Below are 24,095 nucleotides of genomic sequence, written 5' to 3'. Positions count from 1 at the left end.
ATGTCTGCCAGGAGCTCATTCCAGGTTTTGGCCGCAGTGTGGGAGAAAGATCTTCTGCCTGTTCTGGCTCTGAGGAGGCGCGGGGTTTCGGCCAGTGCAAGGTTGGAAGATCAGAGGTTTCTTTAAGGTACATGGAAGTAGATTCTGTCGTTGAGGTATTTGGGTCCGGTGTTGTGTAGGCATTTGTAGGCAAGGGTGAGCATTTTGAAGGTGACTCTTTTCTCTACGGGAGACAGTGAAGCCTTTGAAGGTGTTGGCTGATGTGTTTGTGCCGGGGGATGCCGAGGACGAGTCGGGTGGCTGTATTCTGTATCGTCTGGAGCTTTCGGAGTAGGGACTTGTTTATGCCGGCATATAGTGCATTTCTATAGTCCAGTCTGCTGGTGATGAGTGCGTGGGTGACTGTCTTCCTTGACTCCGGGGGGATCCAATTGAAGGTCTTGCGGAGGATGCAGAGGGTGTTGAAGCAGCTGGAGGTGATGGTGTTGATCTTTCGGTTCATGGTGAGTGATGAGTCAAGTACGATGCCGAGGTTCTTGGCTTAGTTCGATGGGGCCGGTGGGCTTACGAGGGCTGTCGGTCAACAGGTGTTGTCCCATGCTGAAGGGGTGGTTCAGAGGACGAGGATTTCTGTCTTCTCGGCGTTGAGCTTCAGGCAGCTGTTGGTCATCCAGACTGCGACATCTCACATTCTTTTCTGGAAGTGGAGTCTGGCGGTGGCGGGGTCTTTGGTGAGGGAGAGGATGAGCTGGGTGTCATCGCCGTAGGAAATGATGTTGAGGCCATATTTTCGGACAATGGTTGCGAGGGGGGCTATGTAGATGTTGACGAGGGTCGGGCTCAGCGATGAACCCTGTGGAACTCTGCAGGTGATTTCCGTTGGGTCGGAGAGGAAGGGTGGCAGTCTGATCCTTTGGCTTCTTCCAGTGAGGATTGATCGGATCCAGTCTAGGGCTGTTCCTTGTATGCCGGCGTAGTGTAATCTGGCAACGAGTGTGCGGTGAGAGATGGTGTCAAAGGCCGCTGATAGGTCGAGCAGGGCTGCTGAGTGGACTTAGTCCAGTAGGGTACAGGTGTCATCTGTGGCAGGGAGTATGGTGGTCTCTGTGCTGTAGTTGCTTCGGAATCCGGATTGGGACGGGTCGAGGATGGCATTGTCTTCGATTAATTGTGTCAGTTCCCTGTTGACTGTTTTCTCTGCAACTTTGGCTGCGAAGGGGAGGAGCGCGATGGGCCAGTAGTTCTTGAGGTCGGTGGGATCATCTGTGGGCTTCTTGAGCAGGGGCCTGACTTCTGCGCGTTTCCAGTCATCTGGGAAGGTGCCCGATTCGAGGGTGGTGTTGATAGTGCGTTGTAGTTCGGGTGCGATAGTGGGTCTTTGGTAGATGTGAGGGGTGCAGGGGTCTGTGGTGGCCCCTGAGTGGATGCCTTTCATGGTTGAGGTAGTGTCTTCAGTTTTGATTGACGTCCAGGTGGAGATACTGGGCTGGCTGGTGTGTCTGGAGGGGTGGGCCGGCTGTGGCATCCTTGTGTTTGTTTTGTTCGCCCTAAATTGACAGGGTATCCCCAGACGTGGGTTCCTTGCTCACTTTGCCACTGGATTCAATCTAGCCTGGCTGGAGAGGGGTGTTACCCCAAAAGCGGTCCCAGGATGCTTGTTTCCGGTCTAGGGAAGGCATGGCTTGACAGTTCGGGCTGGACTGTTCCCATGAGGCACAGGGTCAGACTGATTTGCATATGGCTGTGTCTGAACTGGGGTGGCAGAGTGGGCTAAAGAATGATGATAGATTCAACCCAGATCTGTGACTGGGGGTGAGTGTCTGAAAAGTTTCAGCGCTCCGTCCATCATCCCCTTGTGTTTACTTGATGATAACATCCCATGGAATAAACTGAGCTTAAGGCAATCACGAAGCCCTATTCCATGCATATACCGCACATGATGTTCGTCAGTTATACTACGCTTTATTGTCTTAAGAGCAGCATTCAACACCTGAGTTTGCCCCAAACACTCCGCAACTGGAATGATTTTCCGCAGAACTCTTTTTTTTTAACATGAGAGCGTACTGAGATATTTTCCCCTCTCAATACTGCACAAGGGGGCACTCAGCCCCCAAACCATCGAGCCCCGAATTTGACTCATCCCCTTATAAAAACCTCTGTGGGAGTGGCAATGACTGCCATCTTATAAAAGCCTACCTGTTCAGGTACATATGAGTTAAATGCTTATATATAAAAAAAAACAATTCGCTGTGGAATTTCCTTTCTTTTTTAATTAAAAAAAAATCACAGGGTCATTCCCTATACCGTCTGTAAATCACATTTGCTTAAGGGAATAAAAGTTATTCGCTCTGCTGGAATTTTGGTGTGCCGTTGCAGAAGTCAGTAGTACGTTGGGGAATGAGGACTACATTTCCCATCAGCCCTAGGCAACATGATGCTGACGCATGCAGCGTTACCCGCTCACTTTCACAATTGCTAACCTGGTCCAGTTGAGCTCAACATGGGAGATAAAAACTCCTACCGAAGTCGCACTCAGTTGTAACAAAAACCAGGCTTGAGTGGAGCCAAGTAGGTGCATTGGTGGTTAGGGACCCTTGAAGACATGCGTAATGATGGGACTTTCGACCCGAACAGCAGTGGCAGCTGGCAACATGAAAATATGGTGGGGAGCGATGCCCTAAACCTCACCATAATTGATGCACCCGGTCCGGTGTGTCTCTCCTCTCCTGGCGGGATCCTGGTGCGATGATCAGGAAAAGGACTTCCTTCCTGCCTAGCGGGATGCAAATCCAACCAATCCTGGAGCTGCTCTCATGCTGTTTTGAGGATTGGTTGGAGCAGGCTAACCCAGCGCTCATTTTGAGGCTCTAGGTGCTGTGCCAGCAATCCCCCCGCTGTTTCACAGGCCTGGGATTCCTTGTTCTACAGTGTGCATGTCAGGATCCCCTCTCACAAGACAATGTCGGCCAATCTGACATGCGCACTGGGAGGGGCAGGAGTCATGCTGCAATCGCAGGAATCAGCCCACTTCCTGCCCTCACACTCACACTGTACACAGTGTGCCCGGCAAAGTAAAATGGTTTTGCCATGTCGTTTTATTTATTTGTATTTACCTGCTGTGCTCGCAGCAGGTGGGGCGATGCTCCTCCACCCTTTAGGAGGAACCACCCCTGCCGAGCAGCATTCGCTGCGCTGCTCCGGTTTCTGACCCACTGAAGCTTTTTCCTGAGCTAAGAGCCTGATTCTCATTTGTATTTACACAAATGTGTGTGTTTTTTCTGTTTTGTGTGTTGAGAAGTTGTTCGCCTCGGTTTACTGACCAATTGGGCCAAACCTCCCTCCCGGGTAGTATGAAAATACCCACTTTAGGGTACGTTACAAAGACCACTGCATGCCACTTTACCATGCATGTCAACCACACTGCAAGGCTCACCGTTTTATTTGTATGACTGCCCGATTGTTCATAGAACACCGCTACAAAAATGTGATGGTGCACGTGTTCCTCCCTGGGTCTCAATGCTAAGCAATCCATTTGTCTGGCTGCGCCCGTGTAACAGTACAAGCGTAGCAGAGGATGCAGACTGCATTGTGGTTAGCATTGCAGGACTGGTATAACTTTTGTATGCGAGTTGATAAACAGACACTGTTGTGTTTTTTTGTGACCACGTGAACCCGTTTATGCACTGTACACAAACTTGTACCTTTTTTGTGCATCTCTACCTCTAGGTACCAATGGAGTAGCAGTATTTACTGCCTTTGCATGCCTTGGTATATGTGCGTGCCACAGTGAAAAGTTATTCACAGGGCGTCACAGGGGAGTTTTCGTAAAGTGAGCCCACCCTGACGAATGCCCCGGACATTCTGCAGCCGTTAGAGCAGGGCCGAAACGCGAGGGTCAAAGGACCAGTATATCCTGCATGACCCTCATGTATTTATTTTATTTTTTTAATTGCTCATTCACCCCACTAATAAAGGGGTGCCTTGGACTCCTTTGTACATCATGGGTCAGTTCCCAGAAATAGTAGATTTAAAAAAAATATTACTTCCAGTTTATTATTTTCTTAAGCAAAGACCCTAGGACTTGGATGACTCGAAGCTTCCCTTAGTCCTGGTTTTCCCTGGCAGACAATCAACCAATCAATCAATCAATCAATCAATCAATCAATCAATCAATCAGGGAGTTTTAAGCGCACTACTTACCCTTGAGGCTCTCAAGGCGCTGAGGGTTGGGGGTCTGGGGGTCCGCAGCTCTGAATAGTCGAAGAGCCAGGTCTTGAGGGTCTTCCTGAAGGTGCTATGGGAGGGGGCGCATCTGATGTCGATAGGGAGCTCGTGCCAGGTCTTGGCCGCGATATAGGAGAAGGCTCTTCCCCCTGTTCTAGCTCTGTGGATGCGCGGGGTTTCGAAGAGGGCGAGGTCGGTGGAGCAGAGGTTTCTTTTGGGTATGTGGAAGGTGATTCTCTCTTTGAGGTATTGTGGTCCTGTGTTGTGGGGGCATTTGTAGGCGTGGGTGAGTATCTTGAAGGTGATTCTCTTCTCAAGGCGAAGCCAGTGAGGGTCTGTAGGTGTTGACTGATGTGCTCATGTCGGGGGATGCTGAGGACGAGACTGACTGCGGTATTCTTTATCATCTGGAGTTTGCAAAGTAGAGACTTGTTGATGCCGGCATAGAGGGCGTTTCTGTAGTCCAATCTGCTGGTAAAGAGTGCGTGGATGACTGTCTTCTTTGACTCGGGGGGGATCCATTTGAAGGACTTTCGGAGGATGCGGAGGCTGTTGAATCAGCTGGATGTGACAGCATTTACCTTCTTGCTCATGGAGAGGGAAGAGTCGAGTACGATGCCAAGGTTTCTGGGGTGGTCCATGGGGGTCAGGGGGCTTCCGAGGGCGGAGGGCCACCAGGTGTTGTTCAATGCCGAGGGGGAGGGTCCGAGTACAAGGACTTCTGTCTCCTCTGAGTTGGGCTTCAGGCAGCTGCTGCTCATCCAGGATGCGATGTCCTGCATTCCTTCCTGGAAGTTGAGTCTGGCGCTGGGGGTTCCTTGGTGAGGGAGAGGATGAGCTGGGTGTCGTCGGCGTAGGATACTATGCTGAGTCTGTGCTGACTGACAATGGCGGCGAGGGGGGCCATGTAGATGTTGAAGAGGGTTGGGCTGAGTGATGATCCTTGGGGGACTCGGCAGTTGATTTCTGTGGGTTCGGAGAGGAAGGGTGGCAGTCTGATTTGTAGGTGTCTGCCGGTGAGGAAAGAACAGATCCAGTCGAGGGCGGTTCCTTATATTCCGGCGTCGTGTAGTCTGGTGGCGAGTGTGTGGTGGGAGACTGTGTCGAAAGCTGCTGACAGGAGCTCAGGGCACCTTGGCATATCTGTGATGAGAGCAGCTCCAGCGGTGACACCTCTTTCTATCTCTTTCTCACACAGGAAAAGAGGGGCAATCGTGAACATCTCCTCGGAGGCCGGAGCCCACCCACACCCGCTCCATGCCATGTACTCATCCACCAAGGTAAGGGGGGCAGTCCGGCTCTGTCCCCTCCGGTTCTCGCGCCCTATCGTTGTCACCTTCTGCAGACCAGAGGTGGTGGCTCTCAGTTACAATCACATTTAAATCAGATTTATGTGGTGGAAACTCACAAATCACGCTTCCGCCACACACAGGGGCGAACATGAAACCCGGGTATCACAGCAGTGCCGGAAACAATATTTATCCGGACAGACAGACAACCAGGTCAAGGCTTCTGGACAAGTCCCTTGCCTCCCACACAGCGACCTTTGTGTTTGACTGGAGGGTGGATGTTAATGGTGGGGGCAATAACAAGGTGTGGTTTATGGTGGGGGCAATAGCACAGTGTGGTTAAATGGGGCAAAAACAGGGTGTGGTGAATGATGGGGGGAATAACAGGGTGCGAGTGACCTCGACTCTCCAGGACTCCTGGAGTGAAGTGGCCCCCGCTTAACACTTGGTACGGAGCCTCCTTTCATCTCCCCTCTTATTTATTTATTTATTTATTTATTTATTTATTTATATATTTATATATTTGTTGGTTTGGAAATTGAGATAAATGGAGATAAAGCCGTCACAGTGATCCACAGGGGTGCTGGGGTGAGGTGGGGGGGCAGATGGCCAAGCTGTACGGCATTAAATTGCTGTGCATAGGCAGAGGAATAAAGGAGACGCACCGACTTGTGTATGGCCACGTTTGGACCGGAGCTGCAGGACATGAAGTGACCACCTCTGCACATCAGTGTCTAAATGTGGCCACGTGCACGTCTCTGGGTGACAGGGAGCAACATGGCCACCCGCGTTCTCTCTCCAGGGGACCAAAATGATGAACGGTGTCTTTAAGATGGCGCCTCTAGGACACGTAGGGTGGTGCCCGGACCCATGACAGCTCCCACCTGCATTCCTTCCTCGAGGCAGTCGCCACCTCTCCTCTGATGTACAGCTTCTCGAGGCAGCTACCACCTTTCCCTTCTCTGATGTACAGCGCCTCGAGAGAGAGTTACCACCTTTCTCTTCTCTGATGTACAGCTCCTCGAGGCAGCTACCACCTCTCTCTTCTCTGATGTACAGCTCCTCAAGGCAGCTACCACCTTTCTCTTCTCTGATGTACAGCGCCTCGAGGCGGTCACTACCTCTCCTCTCTTTTCTGATGTACAGCGCCTCGAGGAGGTCACCACCTCTCCTCTCTTCTCTGATGTGCAGCGCCTCGAGGCAGTCACCACCTCTCCTCTCTTCTCTGATGTGCAGCGCCTCGAGGCGGTCGCGACCTCTCCTCTCTTCTCTGATGTGCAGCGCCTCGAGGTGGTCGCCACCTCTCCTCTCTTCTCTGATGTGCAGCGCCTCGAGGCAGTCGCCACCTCTCCTCTCTTCTCTAAGATAGAGCAAACGAGGCGGTGGCCACCTCTCCTCTCTTCATTGATGTGCAGCGCCTTGAGGCGGTGCCACCTCTCCTCTCTTCTCTAATGTAGAGCAAATGAGGCGGTCGCCACCTCTCTTCTCTAATGTAGAGCGCCTTGAGGCGGTCGCCACCTCTCCTCTCTTCTCTGATGTGCAGCGCCGCAAGGCAGTCGACACCTCTCCTCTCTTCTCTAATGTAAAGCGCCTCGATGCGGTCGTCACCTCTCCTCTCTTCTCTGATGTGCAACGCCTCGAGGTGGTGCCACCTCTCCTCTCTTCTCTGATGTACAGCGCCTCAAGGAGGTCCCCACCTCTCTTCTCTTCTCTAATGTAAGTTGCCTCAAGGTGGTCGCCACCTCTCCGCTCTTCTCTGATGTGCAGGTCCTCGAGGTGGTGGCCACCTCTCCTCTCTTCTCTGATATGCAGCGCCTCGAGGAGGTCGCCACCTCTCTTCTCTTCTCTGATGTAGAGCACCTCAAGGTGGTTGCCACCTCTCCTCTCTTCTCTGATGTGCAGTGCCTCGAGGCGGTCACCACCTCTCTTCTCTTCTCTAATGTAGAGCACCTCGAGGCGGTCGCCACCTCTCCTCTCTTCTCTGATGTGCAGCGCCTCGAGGCGGTGCCACCTCTCCTCTCTTCTCTGATGTACAGCGCCTCAAGGCGGTCGCCACCTCTCCTCTCTTCTCTAATGTAGAGTGCCTCAAGACGGTCGCCACCTCTCCGCCCTTCTCTGATGTGCAGCTCCTCGAGGCGGTCGCCACCTCTCTTCTCTTTTCTAATGTAGAGTGCCTCGAGGCGTTCGCCACCTCTCCTCTCTTCTCTGATGTGCAGCGCCTCGAGGCGGTCGCCACCTCTCTTCTCTTCTCTAATGTAGATTGCCTCGAGGCGGTGGCCACCTCTCCCCTCTTCTCTGATGTGCACCGCCTGGAGGCGGTCGCCACCTCTCCTCTCTTCTCTGATGTACAGCGCCTTGAGGTGGTGGCCACCTCTCCTCTCTTCCCTGATGTACAGCACCTTGAGGCGGTTGGCACCTCTCCTCTCTTCTCTGATGTACAGCGCCTTGAGGTGGTGGCCACCTCTCCTCTCTTCCCTGATGTACAGCACCTCGAGGCGGTTGGCACCTCTCCTCTCTTCTCTGATGTACAGCGCCTGGAGGCGATGGCCTCTTCTCTTCTCTGATGCCCTCTTCTCTTCTCTGATGCCAAGCTCTTACTATCGCCCCTCGATATAAGCTGTGCCGTGTTGGTGGTCGTTCCTTCCGCGTCAAAGCGGCCGAACTGTGGAACTCCCTCCCGGTGGAGATTCGGCTGCTGGAGGATCTTTTCTCCTTTCGTAAAGCCATTAAAACGTTCTTATTTTAACCTGGTTTCTTCTCTTTAGCTGTTGTGTTTCTTGTGGCTGTTGCGTGTTACCTTGCCATGCGCTGGGACGCCCCTTGGCTGGGGCAGCTGTGCACAGTACAAATGCACGTAACATAACATAACATGTACAGCGCCTCGAGGCGGTGGCCACCTCTCCTCTCTTCTCTAATGTAGAGCGCCTCGAGGTGGTCGCCACCTCTCTTCTCTTCTCTAATGTAGAGCGCCTCGAGGTGGTCGCCACCTCTCCTCTCGTCTCGTCTCTGATGTACAGCGCCTCGAGGTGGTCGCCACCTCTCCTCTCTTCTTCGAGGCGGTGCCACCTCTCCTCTCTTCTCTAATGTAGAGCGCCTCGAGGCGATGCCATCTCTCCTCTCTTCTCTAATGTAGAGCAAACAAGGCGGTGGCCACCTCTCCTCTCTTCTCCGATGTACAGCGCCTCGAGGCAATCAGCACCTCTCCTCTCTTCTCTGACGTAGCGCTCTCTGCACCCTGCGTGACTCTGGCTCTTGTTTCTGTTCCAGGCCTGCATGAACTTCTTCTCCAAGGCACTGGAGGTCGAGTACAGAAGCTTTGGGATCACTGTCCAGGTAGGAGCAGCGCTGCGAGGGGTGGGGGGTCAGTGCACTCAGCGCAGGACCCAGTTACACGGTTCAGTTCCATCAGCCTCCCTCTTGCCCTCTTGCCCCCCAAGCCCCGTACCCCACTGATGAGCCAGGGCAGGGAGAGGCGCCCACATGCTGGGCTTGTAAGCTGCAGCCTGTCCCTGTGAGACCAGTCAGCGCCCTGAAGGCCCCCGGGGCACGGCTAGGCGCAGCACTCCCGGCCTGTGTCACAAGGGACAGCAGAAGGACAGACAGAGCAAACCAAGAGAAAGAGCCTGGGCTGCCCCCTGCCGGCCGAGGGTTCAAGGCCCTGGCACTGTCCATAAATGGCACAGACCAGCCCCCTTCACTGGCGCCAGCCCCACAGGCCTCAGCACGGTCATAGAAACACAAACAGCCGTGCAGGCTACAGGGGTGGGCTGGACACGGGAAGGCAAGGCCAGCAGGGCTGGGCAGAGCTGGTCACACTTTAGGGGGACCCGTAGGCATTTCGGGGGGCTGGGGTGGTGTCAGATGTAGCTCTCCTTTTGGGCTGCCCGGACCAGTCCCCTATATTTATTACGTTTTTTTTTTAATCCTTTATTTTCCAGTTTTGCAAAAAAGACAAGACATTAAAGATACAATGCAGTTGGATGAACCAGCAGTTGCGAAAGAACGGCGGACAAATCTAATAAAACAAAAAATACATGAAATATCAACGAATGATAATGTGTCGGGGACAAAAGCACTAAGCACATCCAAGGACAAAAACAGAATGAAATACACAAAACAGGCAAGCAGCAGACCCACAACCCAACTCCAGCGGCAGCAGAGATCGAACCCACACCCTCAGGGGTGATGCCGGCCGCGCCTGGGAGCCTGGTGCCGCCTTGCACCGGGAGATACGGTCCCTGTATGGGCCCCATATATCCATTGGCCTGGATGAGCTGGGAAGGAGAGTACTGAATTCCTCACAGTTGACATTACAGAACGCAAGGCTGTTCAACCACGAGCGCAGTGTGGGGGCGCGCCTACTCCTGCCCCACAATAGTGCAATCTCCCGTTTGGCCAAGAGGAAGCCCAGCGCAGCCAGCCTACGAACCTTCCTAGGGAAGGTAACCACATAGCCGAGAAGTGCCATCTCAGGAGTAGGCAGGAGTTGCATGGATAATATGCCTCCCATTGTGGAGTGTACGCTCAACCAGTACTGGTGGATCTTAGGACAGGTCCAGGCGAGGTGTGCAAAATCAGCAAAGGGTGCAGAACATTTCTGACAGTGGTGTGGTCTGGATTTGTCCATTCTGTGAGAATGGGCGGGAGTGAAATACAACCGGCGAAGGAATTTGAAATGAAGTAGTTTGTGTTGACTGTTCAAAGAGACAATGCAGCAATGCTCCCACTGGTCGTCTGAGATCGGTCCACCCAAGTCAGCCTCCCAAGCCGCCCGAACCCTGGAGTCATCCATGGGTCTAAGAGTTCCGCACGGCAGATAAAGTTTAGAAATCAGGTGTGTCCCATCCGGGCTGTGGATCAGCAGAGTGAGGGGGGGAGCCTCAACCGGGGCTGTGGGAAAGACTGGAAACCTGGCCCTAAGAGCGGAGCACACCCGAGTCAGGATAAGTGTGTCCATAAATGAACGTTCACTAAAGCGAGCCTCTTCTGTCATTGAAAATGCATGTCCGTCAGGAAACAAGTCCCCGAGTGTGTGTACATGAAATTTCTCCAGGGTGCGCTTGACCAAAGTTTCCCCAGTAATGGGAAGAAGGGAAGAATTAGGTAAGGGCAAAGCAGGGGAATGTAATAAGTCCAGCCCCAGGAGTCTGCGTAGTCTGCTCCAGGCCCAGCACGTGGTGGAGACTGTATGAACATACCGGGGATCCCGAGGGAAGCCCGAGGGAAGGAGTGTAAGAAGCTGTCGCTGGAGTACCAGATCTGCGTCTGGCTTTAAATATGGGATGCGCGCATCCGGGTGGAACCAAGAGTACGCGTAACAACACTGTGCCACCAAATAATATAAATAAAAATCTGGGACTCCAAGACCGCCTCTGTCCGGCGGCAAAGTCAGAATCTTCCAACTGACCCGGGGCGTCTTGACTCCCCAAACCAGGCGTAACAATATGGAGCGAAGCTGCGAAAAGAAGGCCTTGGTGAGGGGAATGGGAATATTATTAAAATAGTACAAAAATCGGGGCAGAACCACCATTTTAATAATAGCAACTCTACCTGCCAAGGACAGAGGCAGACGAAGTCACTTCCTGACCTGTGATTCTAACGAGTTAATCGCTCTGCCATAATTAAGGCGGATCATCGAGGCGGTATCAAGGTGAATATGGACCCTAAGGTATTTTACCGAATCCTCACACCATTCCAATGGGAACTCGCACTGCCAGGGCGTGGTGCCAGCCGTAAGGAGAAAAATAACTGATTTATGCCAGGTAATGTGGAGCCCATAGAACTCACGAAACCGGACGATTTCGTGAATTAAGGGGGCCAGATTGACCTGGTTCAGAAAAGGGGGTGGTGATGGACAGAATATCTGAATTAAACAGAACACTCATACCCAGTCAACAGATCAGGGCTTGATCCATCACCGTTTTTTAGCTCACTGCACCATCCCAGCTCAGAACCTGGCTACATGCAAGTTAGTCTGTCCCTCGCCCAGTGCATCATGGGAACACGGCAGACCAAACTACCAAGCCAATTCATATACTGGGAAGGAAACACGCTTTTGGGGACCGGTTTCTGGCATTAGGATTCAAGCAAGCCGGGCTGACGACGGCTGAAATGCCAGATCCCGGTCCCCGGTAGCTTGTCTCCTTTCTGGTGAAGAATTGGCTTGGTAGTTTAGTCTGCCCTGTTCCCATGATGCACTGGGCCAAGGACAGACTGATTTGCATATAGCCAGGTTCTGAGCTGGGATGGTGCAGTGAGATAAATAATGGTGATGGATCAAGCCCTGATCTTTGGACTGGGTAAGAGTGGTCTGCTTAATTCAGACACTCTGTTCATCACCACCCCCTTTTCTGAAACGTTTTTGGCCACTATAGGTGTGGCAGGGTATACTCAGACATGAGTCCCTTGCTCACTGCACCATCAGGATTCAAGCAAGCCGGGCCGACGACGGCTGAAATGCCAGAAACCAGTCCCCGGTAGCTTGTCTCCTTTCTGGTGAAGAATTGGCTTGGTAGTTTAGTCTGCCCTGTTCCCATGATGCACTGGGCCAGGGACAGACTGATTTGCATATAGCCAGGTTCTGAGCTGGGATGGTGCAGTGAGATAAATAACGGTGATGGATCAAGCCCTGATCTTTGGACTGGGTAAGAGTGGTCTGCTTAATTCAGACACTCTGTTCATCACCACCCCCTTTTCTGAATCGTTTTTGGCCACTATAGGTGTGGCAGGGTATACTCAGACATGAGTCCCTTGCTCACTGCACCATCAGGATTCACGCAAGCCGGGCTGACGACGGCTGAAATGCCAGAAACCAGTCCCCGGTAGCTTGTCTCCTTTCTGGTGAAGAATTGGCTTGGTAGTTTCGTCTGCCCTGTTCCCATGATGCACTGGGCCAGGGACAGACTGATTTGCATATAGCCAGGTTCTGAGCTGGGATGGTGCAGTGAGATAAATAACGGTGATGGATCAAGCCCTGATCTTTGGACTGGGTAAGAGTGGTCTGCTTAATTCAGACACTCTGTTCATCACCACCCCCTTTTCTGAATCAGATTGACCTGGGGCATTCGAACGTAGAGAACAGTATCGTCTGCATACATTGATAACAACAGAGGACCAGTACGGAATTGCAACCCGCGTTGTAAGTGTTTTTCCTGGAATTGCCAAGCTAAAGGGTCCATCCAAAATAAAAAGAAGAGGGGATAAAGGGCAGCCCTGTCTTGTGGCGCATGACAAAGGGAAAGGTTCAGACAGAGTGCCGTTGAGGCGCAGCCGAGCCATGGGTTTAGTATATAATAGAGCCACCATTGCAACAAAACACTCCGGCATGCCCATACGACGCATGATTGAAAGGAAAAAGGGCCATTCGGGAGAGTCGAACGCTTTTTCAGCGTCATGCAAAATAGCAGCAGCGGGGGTAGAAGGCTCAATTCGGTGCAGCACCGTAAACAACGTCCGGAGATTGAGAGAGGTGGACCGACGAGGGACGAAGCCAGACTGTACCGGGGAAATAATGAATTCCATCAATAATGATAATCTGATGGCTATAACCTTGGTTAGGATTTTATAATCCAAGTTCAACAGGGATAGCGGTCTATAAGAGCCACAGAGCATGGGGTCCTTCCCGGGTTTGGGCAATAGGATGATCACCGCCTCTCGGAATGTCGGGGGAAGGATACCAGCTTCAAGAGCCTCGGCGTAAACCTTCACTAAACGAGGCACCAGTATGTCCTTATAACCTTATAAAAGTCAGCGGAGAATCCGTCGAGAACAGGAGCCGAGGATGCACGCAGGGTGTCAATAGCCTCAACAATACTATTGGGGGTGATGGGAGTCAGAAGAAAGTCCTGCATATAACGCTCCAGGTAAACCAAGGCCATCTCTGATAAATAAGACTCTTGTTTGCTAGGATCCCCGGACAGGCGGGAGATGTAAAGGGATTTATAATAGGAGAGAAATAACTTGCAAACATCTGGGGTGGAGTGCAAAGGAGAGCCATCGGGCCCAGCCATTGAAACGAAATATGTGGGGCCTCGGGGAGGGCGCAATGTGTTGGCCAGGAGCTTGCCCGGGCGCTCACCCTCACCATACCGACGCGCCACGCTGTGTTTGTTGAGGAAAGACAACTCCCTATCGGCGGCGTCTCTGCACTCCACGCACAGCTCCAGACGACGTGTTCTAAGGGATTCAGTGGGAGCAGCAAGCAGCTCGCAGTCTATAGCAGCGATATCCCTCTCAATACGGGCCAAAGTAGAGCGCAGATCGCGCAAGACACCAGCGTGCTTTGAGATGCAGACCCCTCGGATATAAGCTTTGAAGCCCTCCCATAAGACCGCCCATGTGTCGACAGAACCGGTGTTCAAGTCAAAATAGTCTTCAATAGCCTATCAAAACTTCTTCGTTAAAAATGGGATCCATCAAGGCGCGTCCAGGAAATCGCCACTGCCTCTCAAAGCGCCACCTCGGGGAATGTGCAATTGCAGGACCACCGGGGAGTGATCAGATAGGGTGCGGGGAAGAGTCAGGACTGTCCCAATCCAGCCCGCCACCCGGGGGAAGCCAGCCATAGTCAATCCTCGTCCAGGTATTGTGGAACCCATAATAGTGAGTGAAAGCAGGGTGCTGCGGTGTAAAGGGGATTCCACGTCCACTAAAGAGTACTGCGCACAGATCTCCATAAGGGCAGATCGGGCGCGGGGTTTGGTGTCGGGGGAGGTAGCAGTGCTGTCCCTAGGGGGGTCCATCAGGAGGTTAAAGTCTCCACCCATGATCAGAAGCCCAGTGTCAATCGAGAGGAGGCAAGACAATAAGGAGTGAAAAAAGGAAGGGGAGTCAGTGTTCGGGTCGTGTACTCCCACCAGGGCGATCCTGTGTCCCAGCCGCAGTCTAGTGATGATTAAAAAACGGCCATCAGGGTCTTGATATGTGTTACAGTGCGCAAACTGAACCCTAGATTTAATAAGTTTGTTTTTCATTTGCCAAACTGGTAGGTTTTGTCCTTTCCTTTCTAATTCTTTCTATCCCTCCCCCGCCCCTCCAGTGCGTGGCCCCTCTCTTTGTGGCCACAAAGTTGGTGCCAGACAAGAAGCAGAGCCTGACAGTGAAGTCGGCCGAGGACTTCGCCAGGGAGGCCGTCAACACCATCGGCTTCGCCACCTACACCAACGGCTGCCTGGTCCACGGCATTCAGGTGCGTACCTCCACCGGAAGAAGCGTTAGTAGCTTCAAAGCGCTACAAACACCTGCAGCCGTATTACAGAAGTGTTCCGGGGGACAACGGCTGCTTATGCCTGCTTTGCACGCCCCTGGGGCACTTTGGTATTAACAGAACGGGCCGCAGACACTTGTACACCCCCTTCTGTACACATATAGCACCAGCCCTATCACCAGAGTGTGTTCCCTCATTTGCCTGGGGTGTGGCCCCATGCAAATTATGGAATCCCTCGTCCTCTGCGCCCCGCCCTATTATAGATGCAAAACAACAGTTGATGGACAGAATGCAGAACAATGTCATACATTCACCCCAGTACAGAGATCTAGGCCTAAATCCATCCTTTTTTTGCACCCCACACCACCCCAGTTCATCAACTGTTGTTTTGCATTTGTCACCCCGAGTGGGATGGGTATGCTCAGACGTGAGTCTCATGCTCTCCACACCACTGGAGTCAAGCTATCCTGGCTGATGACGGCTGATAGCCAGAAACCGGTCCTAGGATGCTTGTTTCCGGTCCAGGGAAGACATGGCTTGGCAGTTTGGACTAGACTGTTCCCATGAGGCACAGGGTTAAGACTGATTTGCATATGGCCATGTCTGAACTGGGGTGGTGTGGAGTGCAAAAAACCGATGGATTTAGGCCCAGATCTCTGTACTGGGGTGAATGTATGACATTGTTCTGCATTCTGGCCATCAACTGTTGTTTTGCATTCTATTATAGATGCAGGGGCCGAGGCAAAGAAGCTGTCAGGAGCACTAACAGTGCGCCACCTAACGGCAGCACCCCCGATGGTAGCCCTCTGGAGGGAGAAAAGGGGGTCCTATGGACCCCGCAGAAGTCCCCCATGGACGCGGGTGCAGTCACTCACTGCACCCGCCTGCAAGGGGCTCTCTCCCCTCTTGAAAGTGCAAGCGGGAGGGCCCCCTCCACAGTGAAACACAAAGCAACTGCTTCACAGCGGCTCCGTATTTCTCCTAAATGTTCTGCCCCTAGGGCAGCACCAGTTCACGGTTGCCCTGCGGAAATGCATGCATTGTATTAGGGCGCATTTTCTCTGTTTACCCCCAGCGCACCGAGGCATTAACAGGGAAAGTGCACCCTATCCATGATACGGCGCCTGATGCTCTTATGATCGTAGAGGTAACGAGATGCCCCTCTGTTTCCAGACACACTTAAAAGGCGCAAACTCGTCACTTCACACCAGCGGTCAAAGTGCATTAAAAATAGTATGGAAACTGTGATGCTGCATGCAATGGGGGCGGGGTCACAGGTGTGGCAAAAAGTCAAAAATATTCTGTGAGTGCTTAGGTCTTTTACCGTGAGGGGGCTACATATCAAATAACACGCAGCTTAAACAAAATATGTTACTCAGGGGGAAATGCACAATAGTACATTATGAAACCTCTATTAGTTAATGCACTGCAGAGGTTTGTGTGTAACCAGAGAGCCACAGTATTAAATCTTGGTTGAAGCAGTAGAGAATAGTGACTTGTGCATTTTTGTGCTACGAGGTCACAGCCTGTGACAGAAAGCACTATGCATCTTTAAGTCATTATTTTATACTTGCATTACATACGGTATACAATAGACTGCTACCAAATGCACAAAAAGGTTTAAAATAAAATGGTCCTCCCAAAATATAGATTTTAGTAATACCAAGACTGTACGAGATGGATTTCTTTTTTTTTACCTAACTGTCCCTTCTACACCTTGTGAGGGGTCGAGGCCCGATTTAGATATAACTACAATTAAAACAAAATAATACATCTCTGTCATTGAAAAGCTTTGAGTGATTCGATCAATTAAAGTCAACGCCGGCTCCCAAGTATCCTTTACAGCTGCAGAATTAACTTGTTGCACACATTTGCAAATCTTTCAGACAAGCAGGCACCCTGGCAGGAAGGCTTGTTTAGCTGTCTGCCCGGATTCGGTATCGCAGCACCGGAGGCTATTTGAATCACAGGGGCGGCTCTTCATTAATGGCGGAGGAGCATCGCCCTGCCTGCTACGAGCAGGCACCCTGGCAGGAAGGCTTGTTTAGCTGTCTGCCCGGCTTCGGTATCGCAGCACCGGAGGCTATTTGAATCACAGGGGCAGCTCTTCATTAATGGCGGAGGAGCATCGCCCTGCCTGCTGCGAGCAGGCACCCTGGCAGGAAGGCTTGTTTAGCTGTCTGCCCGGCTTCGGTATCGCAGCACCGGAGGCTATTTGAATCACAGGGGCGGCTCTTCATTAATGGCGGAGGAGCATCGCCCTGCCTGCTGCGAACAGGCACCCTGGCAGGAAGGCTTGTTTAGCTGTCTGCCCGGCTTCGGTATCGCAGCACCGGAGTCTATTTGAATCACAGGGGCGGCTCTTCATTAATGGCGGAGGAGCATCGCCCTGCCTGCTGCGAGCAGGCACCCCTGGAAGGAAGGCTTGTTTAGCTGTCTGCCCGGCTTCGGAATCGCAGCACCGGAGGCTATTTGAATCACAGGGGCGGCTCTTCATTATTGGCGGAGGAGCATTGCCCTGCCTGCTGCGAGCAGGCACCCTGGCAGGAAGGCTTGTTTAGCTGTCTGCCCAGCTTCGGTATCGCAGCACCGGAGGCTATTTGAATCACAGGGGCGGCTCTTCATTAATGGCGGAGGAGCATCGCCCTGCCTGCTACGAGCAGGCACCCTGGCAGGAAGGCTTGTTTAGCTGTCTGCCCGGCTTCGGTATCGCAGCACCGGAGGCTATTTGAATCACAGGGGCAGCTCTTCATTAATGGCGGAGGAGCATCGCCCTGCCTGCTGCGAGCAGGCACCCTGGCAGGAAGGCTTGTTTAGCTGTCTGCCCGGCTTCGGTATCGCAGCACCGGAGGCTATTTGAATCACAGGGGCGGCTCTTCATTAATGGCGGAGGAGCATCGCCCTGCCTGCTGCGAACAGGCACCCTGGCAGGAAGGCTTGTTTAGCTGTCTGCCCGGCTTCGGTATCGCAGCACCGGAGTCTATTTGAATCACAGGGGCGGCTCTTCATTAATGGCGGAGGAGCATCGCCCTGCCTGCTGCGAGCAGGCACCCCTGGAAGGAAGGCTTGTTTAGCTGTCTGCCCGGCTTCGGAATCGCAGCACCGGAGGCTATTTGAATCACAGGGGCGGCTCTTCATTATTGGCGGAGGAGCATTGCCCTGCCTGCTGCGAGCAGGCACCCTGGCAGGAAGGCTTGTTTAGCTGTCTGCCCAGCTTCGGTATCGCAGCACCGGAGGCTATTTGAATCACAGGGGTGGCTCTTCATTATTGGCGGAGGAGCATCGCCCTGCCGGCTGCGAACAGGCACCCTGGCAGGAAGGCTTGTTTAGCTGTCTGCCCGGCTTCGGTATCGCAGCACCGGAGGCTACTTGAATCACAGGGGCGGCTCTTCATTAATGGCGGAGGAGCATCGCCCTGCCTGCTGCGAACAGGCACCCTGGCAGGAAGGCTTGTTTAGCTGTCTGCCCGGCTTCGGTATCGCAGCACCGGAGGCTACTTGAATCACAGGGGCGGCTCTTCATTAATGGCGGAGGAGCATCGCCCTGCCTGCTGCGAGCAGGCACCCCTGGCAGGAAGGCTTGTTTAGCTGTCTGCCCGGCTTCGGTATCGCAGCACTGAACGCTCCCTGAATAACACTTCAGCTGAAGCATTTTAAACATTGGAATTCACCATCCCTGGACGGGTTTACAGAAAAAAGGGGAACGTTTTATCATAAATCAAAAAAGTATGGGCACATTGTACCCTTCCAATCCTGCACACTTCCACGCCTGCGTCACACAGTAGTGACTACAGGGATCTGAGCAGTGGTAGGGCACGAGTGTCTGGATCTTTGTGAAAAACCATTATCGTTGAGCCTTAGGCTCACAAGCTGCAGTTCGTTTTAGAAGGGACCAGGACTCGGGGGGCACATCTTGGGGGCCACGACTCGATCTTGCAGGCTGCACCAGCAGGGCATAGGGGAAGTCCAGTAGGAACTGGTCAGCGGGGTACTTTTAAGATGCAGGGCTTCTTTAGCTTTTTTTGAGGAGCTAGCAAGCTAGCCCTTGGAGTCCACTTACTGCTCCTTGGCACAAGCGGTTGAGGCGCTGCAGGTCCTGCTCAGGCCTGGTGGCCCATCTCACCATCCCATGTAACAACCACACGAGGACCCAGTGTGCAGAGAATGTCCCTCCACAGTCTGAACCTCAAAAGCATGCCTCTGTTTCTGAAGACCTGTCTGGGTTCTGCAGGGATAGGCTTTCTTGGCGCAGCCCTCCGGTCTGAGGTTTGCAGGTTCTGCATGTACAAGCCTCCATCTGTCCTTTCTGAGCCCAGCAGTGCTCTGAGGCCGGCAGCCAGAAGGGGTCCTTTTTAAGCCAATTTTGAGTTTGTGAGTGGGGAGGACTCACTGACCAATAAAGGTAAAATTCCCACAGGCAACCCAACCCAGGCCTACATCACTTCCTGGGGGATTGGCATTGCACAATTCCACAGGTGCACCTTTCTGCCCACATTGCACATGTTCAGGGACAGTGAATCACATGTTCAGGGACAGTGAATCGCATGTTCAAGGACAGGGAATCACATGTTCAGGGACAGTGAACCGCATGTTCTGGGACAGTGAACCGCATGTTCAAGGGTGGTGAATCACATGTTCAGGGGTGGTGAATCACATGTTCAGGGGTGGTGAATCGCGTGTTCAAAGGTGGTGAATCACGTGTTCAGGGGTGGTGAATCACATGTTCAGGGACAGTGAATCGCATGTTCAGGGACAGTGAATCACATGTTCAGGGGCAGTGAATCACATGTTCAGGGACAGTGAATCGCATGTTCAGGGGTGGTGAATCGCATGTTCAAGGGTGGTGAATCGCATGGTCAGGGGTGGTGAATCGCATGTTCAGCGACAGTGAATAACATGGTCAGGGACAGTGAATCGCATGTTCAAGGACAGTGAATCGCATGTTCAGGGACAGTGAATCGCATGTTCAGGGACAGTGAATCGCATGCTCAGGGGCGCTGAATCACATGTTCAGGGGTGGTGAATCACATGTTCAGGGGTGGTGAATCACATGTTCAGGGGCAGTGAATCGCATGTTCAGGGGTGGTGAATCTCATGTTAAGGGACAGCAAATCACATGTTCAAGGACATTGAATTGCATGTTCAGGGACAGTGAATCACATGTTCAGGGGTGGTGAATCGCATGTTCAGGGGTGGTGAATCGCATGTTAAGGGACAGTGAAGCGCATGTTCAGAGACAGTGAATCACATGTTCAGGGGTGGTGAATTGCATGTTCAGGGGTGATGAATCGCATGTTCAGGGACAGTGAATCGCATGTTCAGGGACAGTGAATCACATGTTATGGGGTGGTGAATCACATGTTCAGGGACAGTGAATCGCATGTTCAGGGACAGTGAATCGCATGTTCAGGGACAGTGAATCGCATGTTCAGGGACAGTGAATCGCATGTTCAGGGACAGTGAATCGCATGTTCAGGGACAGTGAATCACATGTTCAGGGGCGGTGAATCGCATGTTCAGGGACGGTGAATCGCATGTTCAGGGGTGGTGAATCGCATGTTCAGGGACAGTGAATCACATGTTCAGGGGTGGTGAATCACATGTTCAGGGACAGTGAATCACATGTTCAGGGGTGGTGAATTGCATGTTCAGGGGTGGTGCATCGCATGTTCAGGGGTGGTGAATCGCATGTTCAGGGACAGTGAATCGCATGTTCAGGGACAGTGAATTACATGTTATGGGGTGGTGAATCACATGTTCAGGGACAGTGAATCGCATGTTCAGGGACAGTGAATCGCATGCTCAGGGGCGCTGAATCACATGTTCAGGGGTGGTGAATCACATGTTCAGGGGTGGTGAATCACATGTTCAGGGGCAGTGAATCGCATGTTCAGGGGTGGTGAATCTCATGTTAAGGGACAGCAAATCACATGTTCAAGGACATTGAATTGCATGTTCAGGGACAGTGAATCACATGTTCAGGGGTGGTGAATCGCATGTTCAGGGGTGGTGAATCGCATGTTAAGGGACAGTGAAGCGCATGTTCAGAGACAGTGAATCACATGTTCAGGGGTGGTGAATTGCATGTTCAGGGGTGATGAATCGCATGTTCAGGGACAGTGAATCGCATGTTCAGGGACAGTGAATCACATGTTATGGGGTGGTGAATCACATGTTCAGGGACAGTGAATCGCATGTTCAGGGACAGTGAATCGCATGTTCAGGGACAGTGAATCGCATGTTCAGGGACAGTGAATCGCATGTTCAGGGACAGTGAATCGCATGTTCAGGGACAGTGAATCACATGTTCAGGGGCGGTGAATCGCATGTTCAGGGACGGTGAATCGCATGTTCAGGGGTGGTGAATCGCATGTTCAGGGACAGTGAATCACATGTTCAGGGGTGGTGAATCACATGTTCAGGGACAGTGAATCACATGTTCAGGGGTGGTGAATTGCATGTTCAGGGGTGGTGCATCGCATGTTCAGGGGTGGTGAATCGCATGTTCAGGGACAGTGAATCGCATGTTCAGGGACAGTGAATTACATGTTATGGGGTGGTGAATCACATGTTCAGGGACAGTGAATCGCATGTTCAGGGGTGGTGAGTCGCATGTTCAGGGGTGGTGAATCGCATGTTCAGGGGTGGTGAATCACATGTTCAGGGACAGTGTTAGACGGACCGGGAGGGTCGGCCGAGACTACGGGGAGAGGTCTCCGGGGAGAGCCGTCTCCAACGACTGCACAGACAAGTAACTTCCCCCCCACAGACGGACACCACACAAGATTGAAGGTTAACAAGACTTTATATGTAATTCTTAGGTTACGATGATATGATACAAGGAGGTCTGGACTCAGGGGTCCCCTCGGTTCTAGTCTCTGGCTTAGGAAAGGGGTAGCGGGACAGTCTTTGTTACCAATGAGTGGAAATTAGCTCTCAATCCTCGAGCTCGGCGTTCGAGATGATCGGGCCGCGGCGGAGCCAGGCAGGTCCCGAGATGGACGAATGAAAGACGACGGTCCGCGGCGGAGCCTGCAGGTCCCGGTGAAGATGATGGTTACAACGGTCCGCGGCCACGCCAGCAGGTCCCGACGACGATGAAGGATTTGAAGGTTGCGAAGGCTGTGGCAGCGCCAACAGGCAGGACGATGGTGCACAAGACAGAGCTACGGCAGCGCCAGTAGTCCGTCAAGGATGAGTTCCTCTTTACGTCTCTCGACTCCAAGATACAACTGCCTTCCTGTTCTGGAGCGGCCCCAGTTATAGGGCTGGCGTGCTTTGATGTCCGGACCCTCGCACTTGGAGGTCGGGAGGTCCGGGATGAGGGAGTCCAGACACCCAGCAGGGGGGTGGAGCCAGCGCCCGGGGAGGCGATGGGCGAGCGGCACTTGGCGGGGGAGAGCCATCGGCACCTCTTTCTCCCATTGACTTGCCAAGTAGCCCGCTCACCTCCTGGGTGGAGGGTGGTGCCGGAATGTCTGAGGCCGGGCCAGGCCCAGGGTTGAGGTCGATCGGGGGCCAGGCGGCCTCGTGGCGGAGTGTCCAAGATGGCGCCCCAGGCTGGGCGCGTGGGCCGGCAGTGGATCGGACCCACGAGGTCAACGTGCTCGAGGGCAGGGGTCCCTGAGGGGACGGAGGACGTGCAATGGTGGTGTGTGGTACTTGCGTGACTGGACTCAGGCCTGGTTGGGCCGGGGGAGAGCGGCCCTTCATGTGGCCTGTCCAACATGCGTCCCCCCCAGCTGAAGGCGGGGAGAGTTACCCATCCTCTTGGGGACTCTCCTCGTCGAGGCGGAAAAACCGGGACAGGCCATCCGCGTTGGCGTGATCTGGCCCAGGCCGGTGTTCGACTGTGAAGTCCATACCTTGTAAGGAGATGGACCAGCGTAGCAACTTTGGGTTTTCCCCCCGCATATGCATCAGCCACTGCAGGGGTCGGTGGTCGGTCTGCACCCGAAAGTGGGTGCCAAAAAGGTAGGGCCGGAGCTTCTTGAGGGCCCATACCACAGCGAAGGCTTCCCTCTCTATGGTGCTCCAGCGTTGCTCCCGTGGTAGGAGTCTCCGGCTGATGAAGGCCACCGGTTGATCAAGGCCTTCGGTGTTCACTTGAGACAGGACTGCCCCAATGCCCTGGTCGGAGGTGTCCGTCTGGACGACGAACTCCCGGCTGTAGTCTGGGGCCTGGAGCACAGGAGCGGAACACATGGCGGCCTTCAATTGTTCAAATGCAGTTTGGCATTCTGGGGTCCAGTTGACTTTCTTGGGCTGATTCTTTGACGTGAGTTCTGTGAGGGGCCCCACTATGGTACCATAGTCTTTCACGAACCTTCGGTAATAGCCCGTGAGGCCCAGGAAGGCTCGTACCTCAGTTTGGGTGATGGGGGGCTGCCAGTCCTGGATGGCGGTAATTTTCAGCTGTAGAGGGGCCACTAGGCCGCTTCCCACCTGGTGTCCGAGGTAGGTTACAGACCCTTGCCCAATTTGACACTTGCTGGCCTTGATCGTGAGGCCAGCTCGCTGAAGGGCTTGCAGCACTGCTCGGAGGTGGTGGAGGTGCTCGGTCCACTGGTGGCTGTATACGGCGATGTCGTCTAGGTAGGCGGCGCTGAATCCTTCGAGCCCCGCCAGGACCTGATTGACGAGCCGTTGGAATGTTGCTGGGGCATTCTTCATGCCGAAGGGCATGACCGTGAAATGGTAATGGCCATCGGGAGTGGAGAAGGCAGAACGTTCTTGCGCTCGGGGTGTGAGGCCGATCTGCCAATAGCCTGCTGTCAGGTCGAAGATGCTGAGGTAGCGGGCAGCTCCCATTCGGTCGACTAGTTCATCTGCCCGGGGGATGGGATGTGCGTCTGTTCGGGTGACCGCATTCAAGCCCCGGTAGTCGACACAGAACCGGAGTTCTGGTGTGGTGCCGGGGGCAGCTGCTTTGGGGACCAGTACGACAGGGCTGGCCCAGGGACTGTCTGAGGGCTCGATGACCCCGAGCGTGAGCATCTTGGCTACCTCTTCCTGGATGCAGGCCCGTACCCGATCTGGCACGCGGTAGGCCCGGTGGCGGATAGGGGGGCTGTCCCCGGTGTCCACATCGTGCACACACCAGGAAGTGACACCTGGGGTGAGGGAGAACAGGCTGGCGAACTGTGACAGGAGGGCTTGACACTCTTGGCGTTGTTCTCTGGTGAGGGTCTCCGAGAGCCGGACCCCATCCACGGAGCCGTCTTGCTCCTGAGTCCGTAGGAGGTCAGGGAGAGGCTCGGAGTCTTCTTCAACCCCATTGTCTGTGGCCATCAGGAGGCTGAGCTCTGTTCGCACAAAGTGGGGCTTTAGTCTGTTAGCGTGGAGGACCCGGAGAGGGTTCCGGGAGGATTCCATGTC

At 53.4% G+C, this 24,095-nt stretch overlaps 1 protein-coding gene across 2 annotated transcripts in view; it reads left to right on the top strand.

The window, feature by feature from the left end:
• LOC147678785 (very-long-chain 3-oxoacyl-CoA reductase-like) overlaps nt 1-24,095 on the top strand; it is a 73,751-nt gene that overhangs the window by 36,686 nt on the left and 12,970 nt on the right. For both annotated transcript variants that reach the window (XM_086946239.1, XM_086946240.1), the window contains 3 exons: nt 5,423-5,504; nt 8,781-8,846; nt 14,551-14,700. In XM_086946239.1, coding sequence (XP_086802365.1) covers nt 5,423-5,504; nt 8,781-8,846; nt 14,551-14,700 — 298 coding nt within the window. The remainder of the gene's footprint in view (nt 1-5,422; nt 5,505-8,780; nt 8,847-14,550; nt 14,701-24,095) is intronic.

The sequence above is a fragment of the Lissotriton vulgaris genome, chromosome 12 (assembly GCF_964263255.1).
Source record: "Lissotriton vulgaris chromosome 12, aLisVul1.2, whole genome shotgun sequence".
Taxonomy (NCBI): domain Eukaryota; kingdom Metazoa; phylum Chordata; class Amphibia; order Caudata; family Salamandridae; genus Lissotriton; species Lissotriton vulgaris.
The sequence above is the reverse complement of the archived record's forward strand: the minus strand, read 5'-3'. Positions and strand labels throughout refer to the sequence as shown.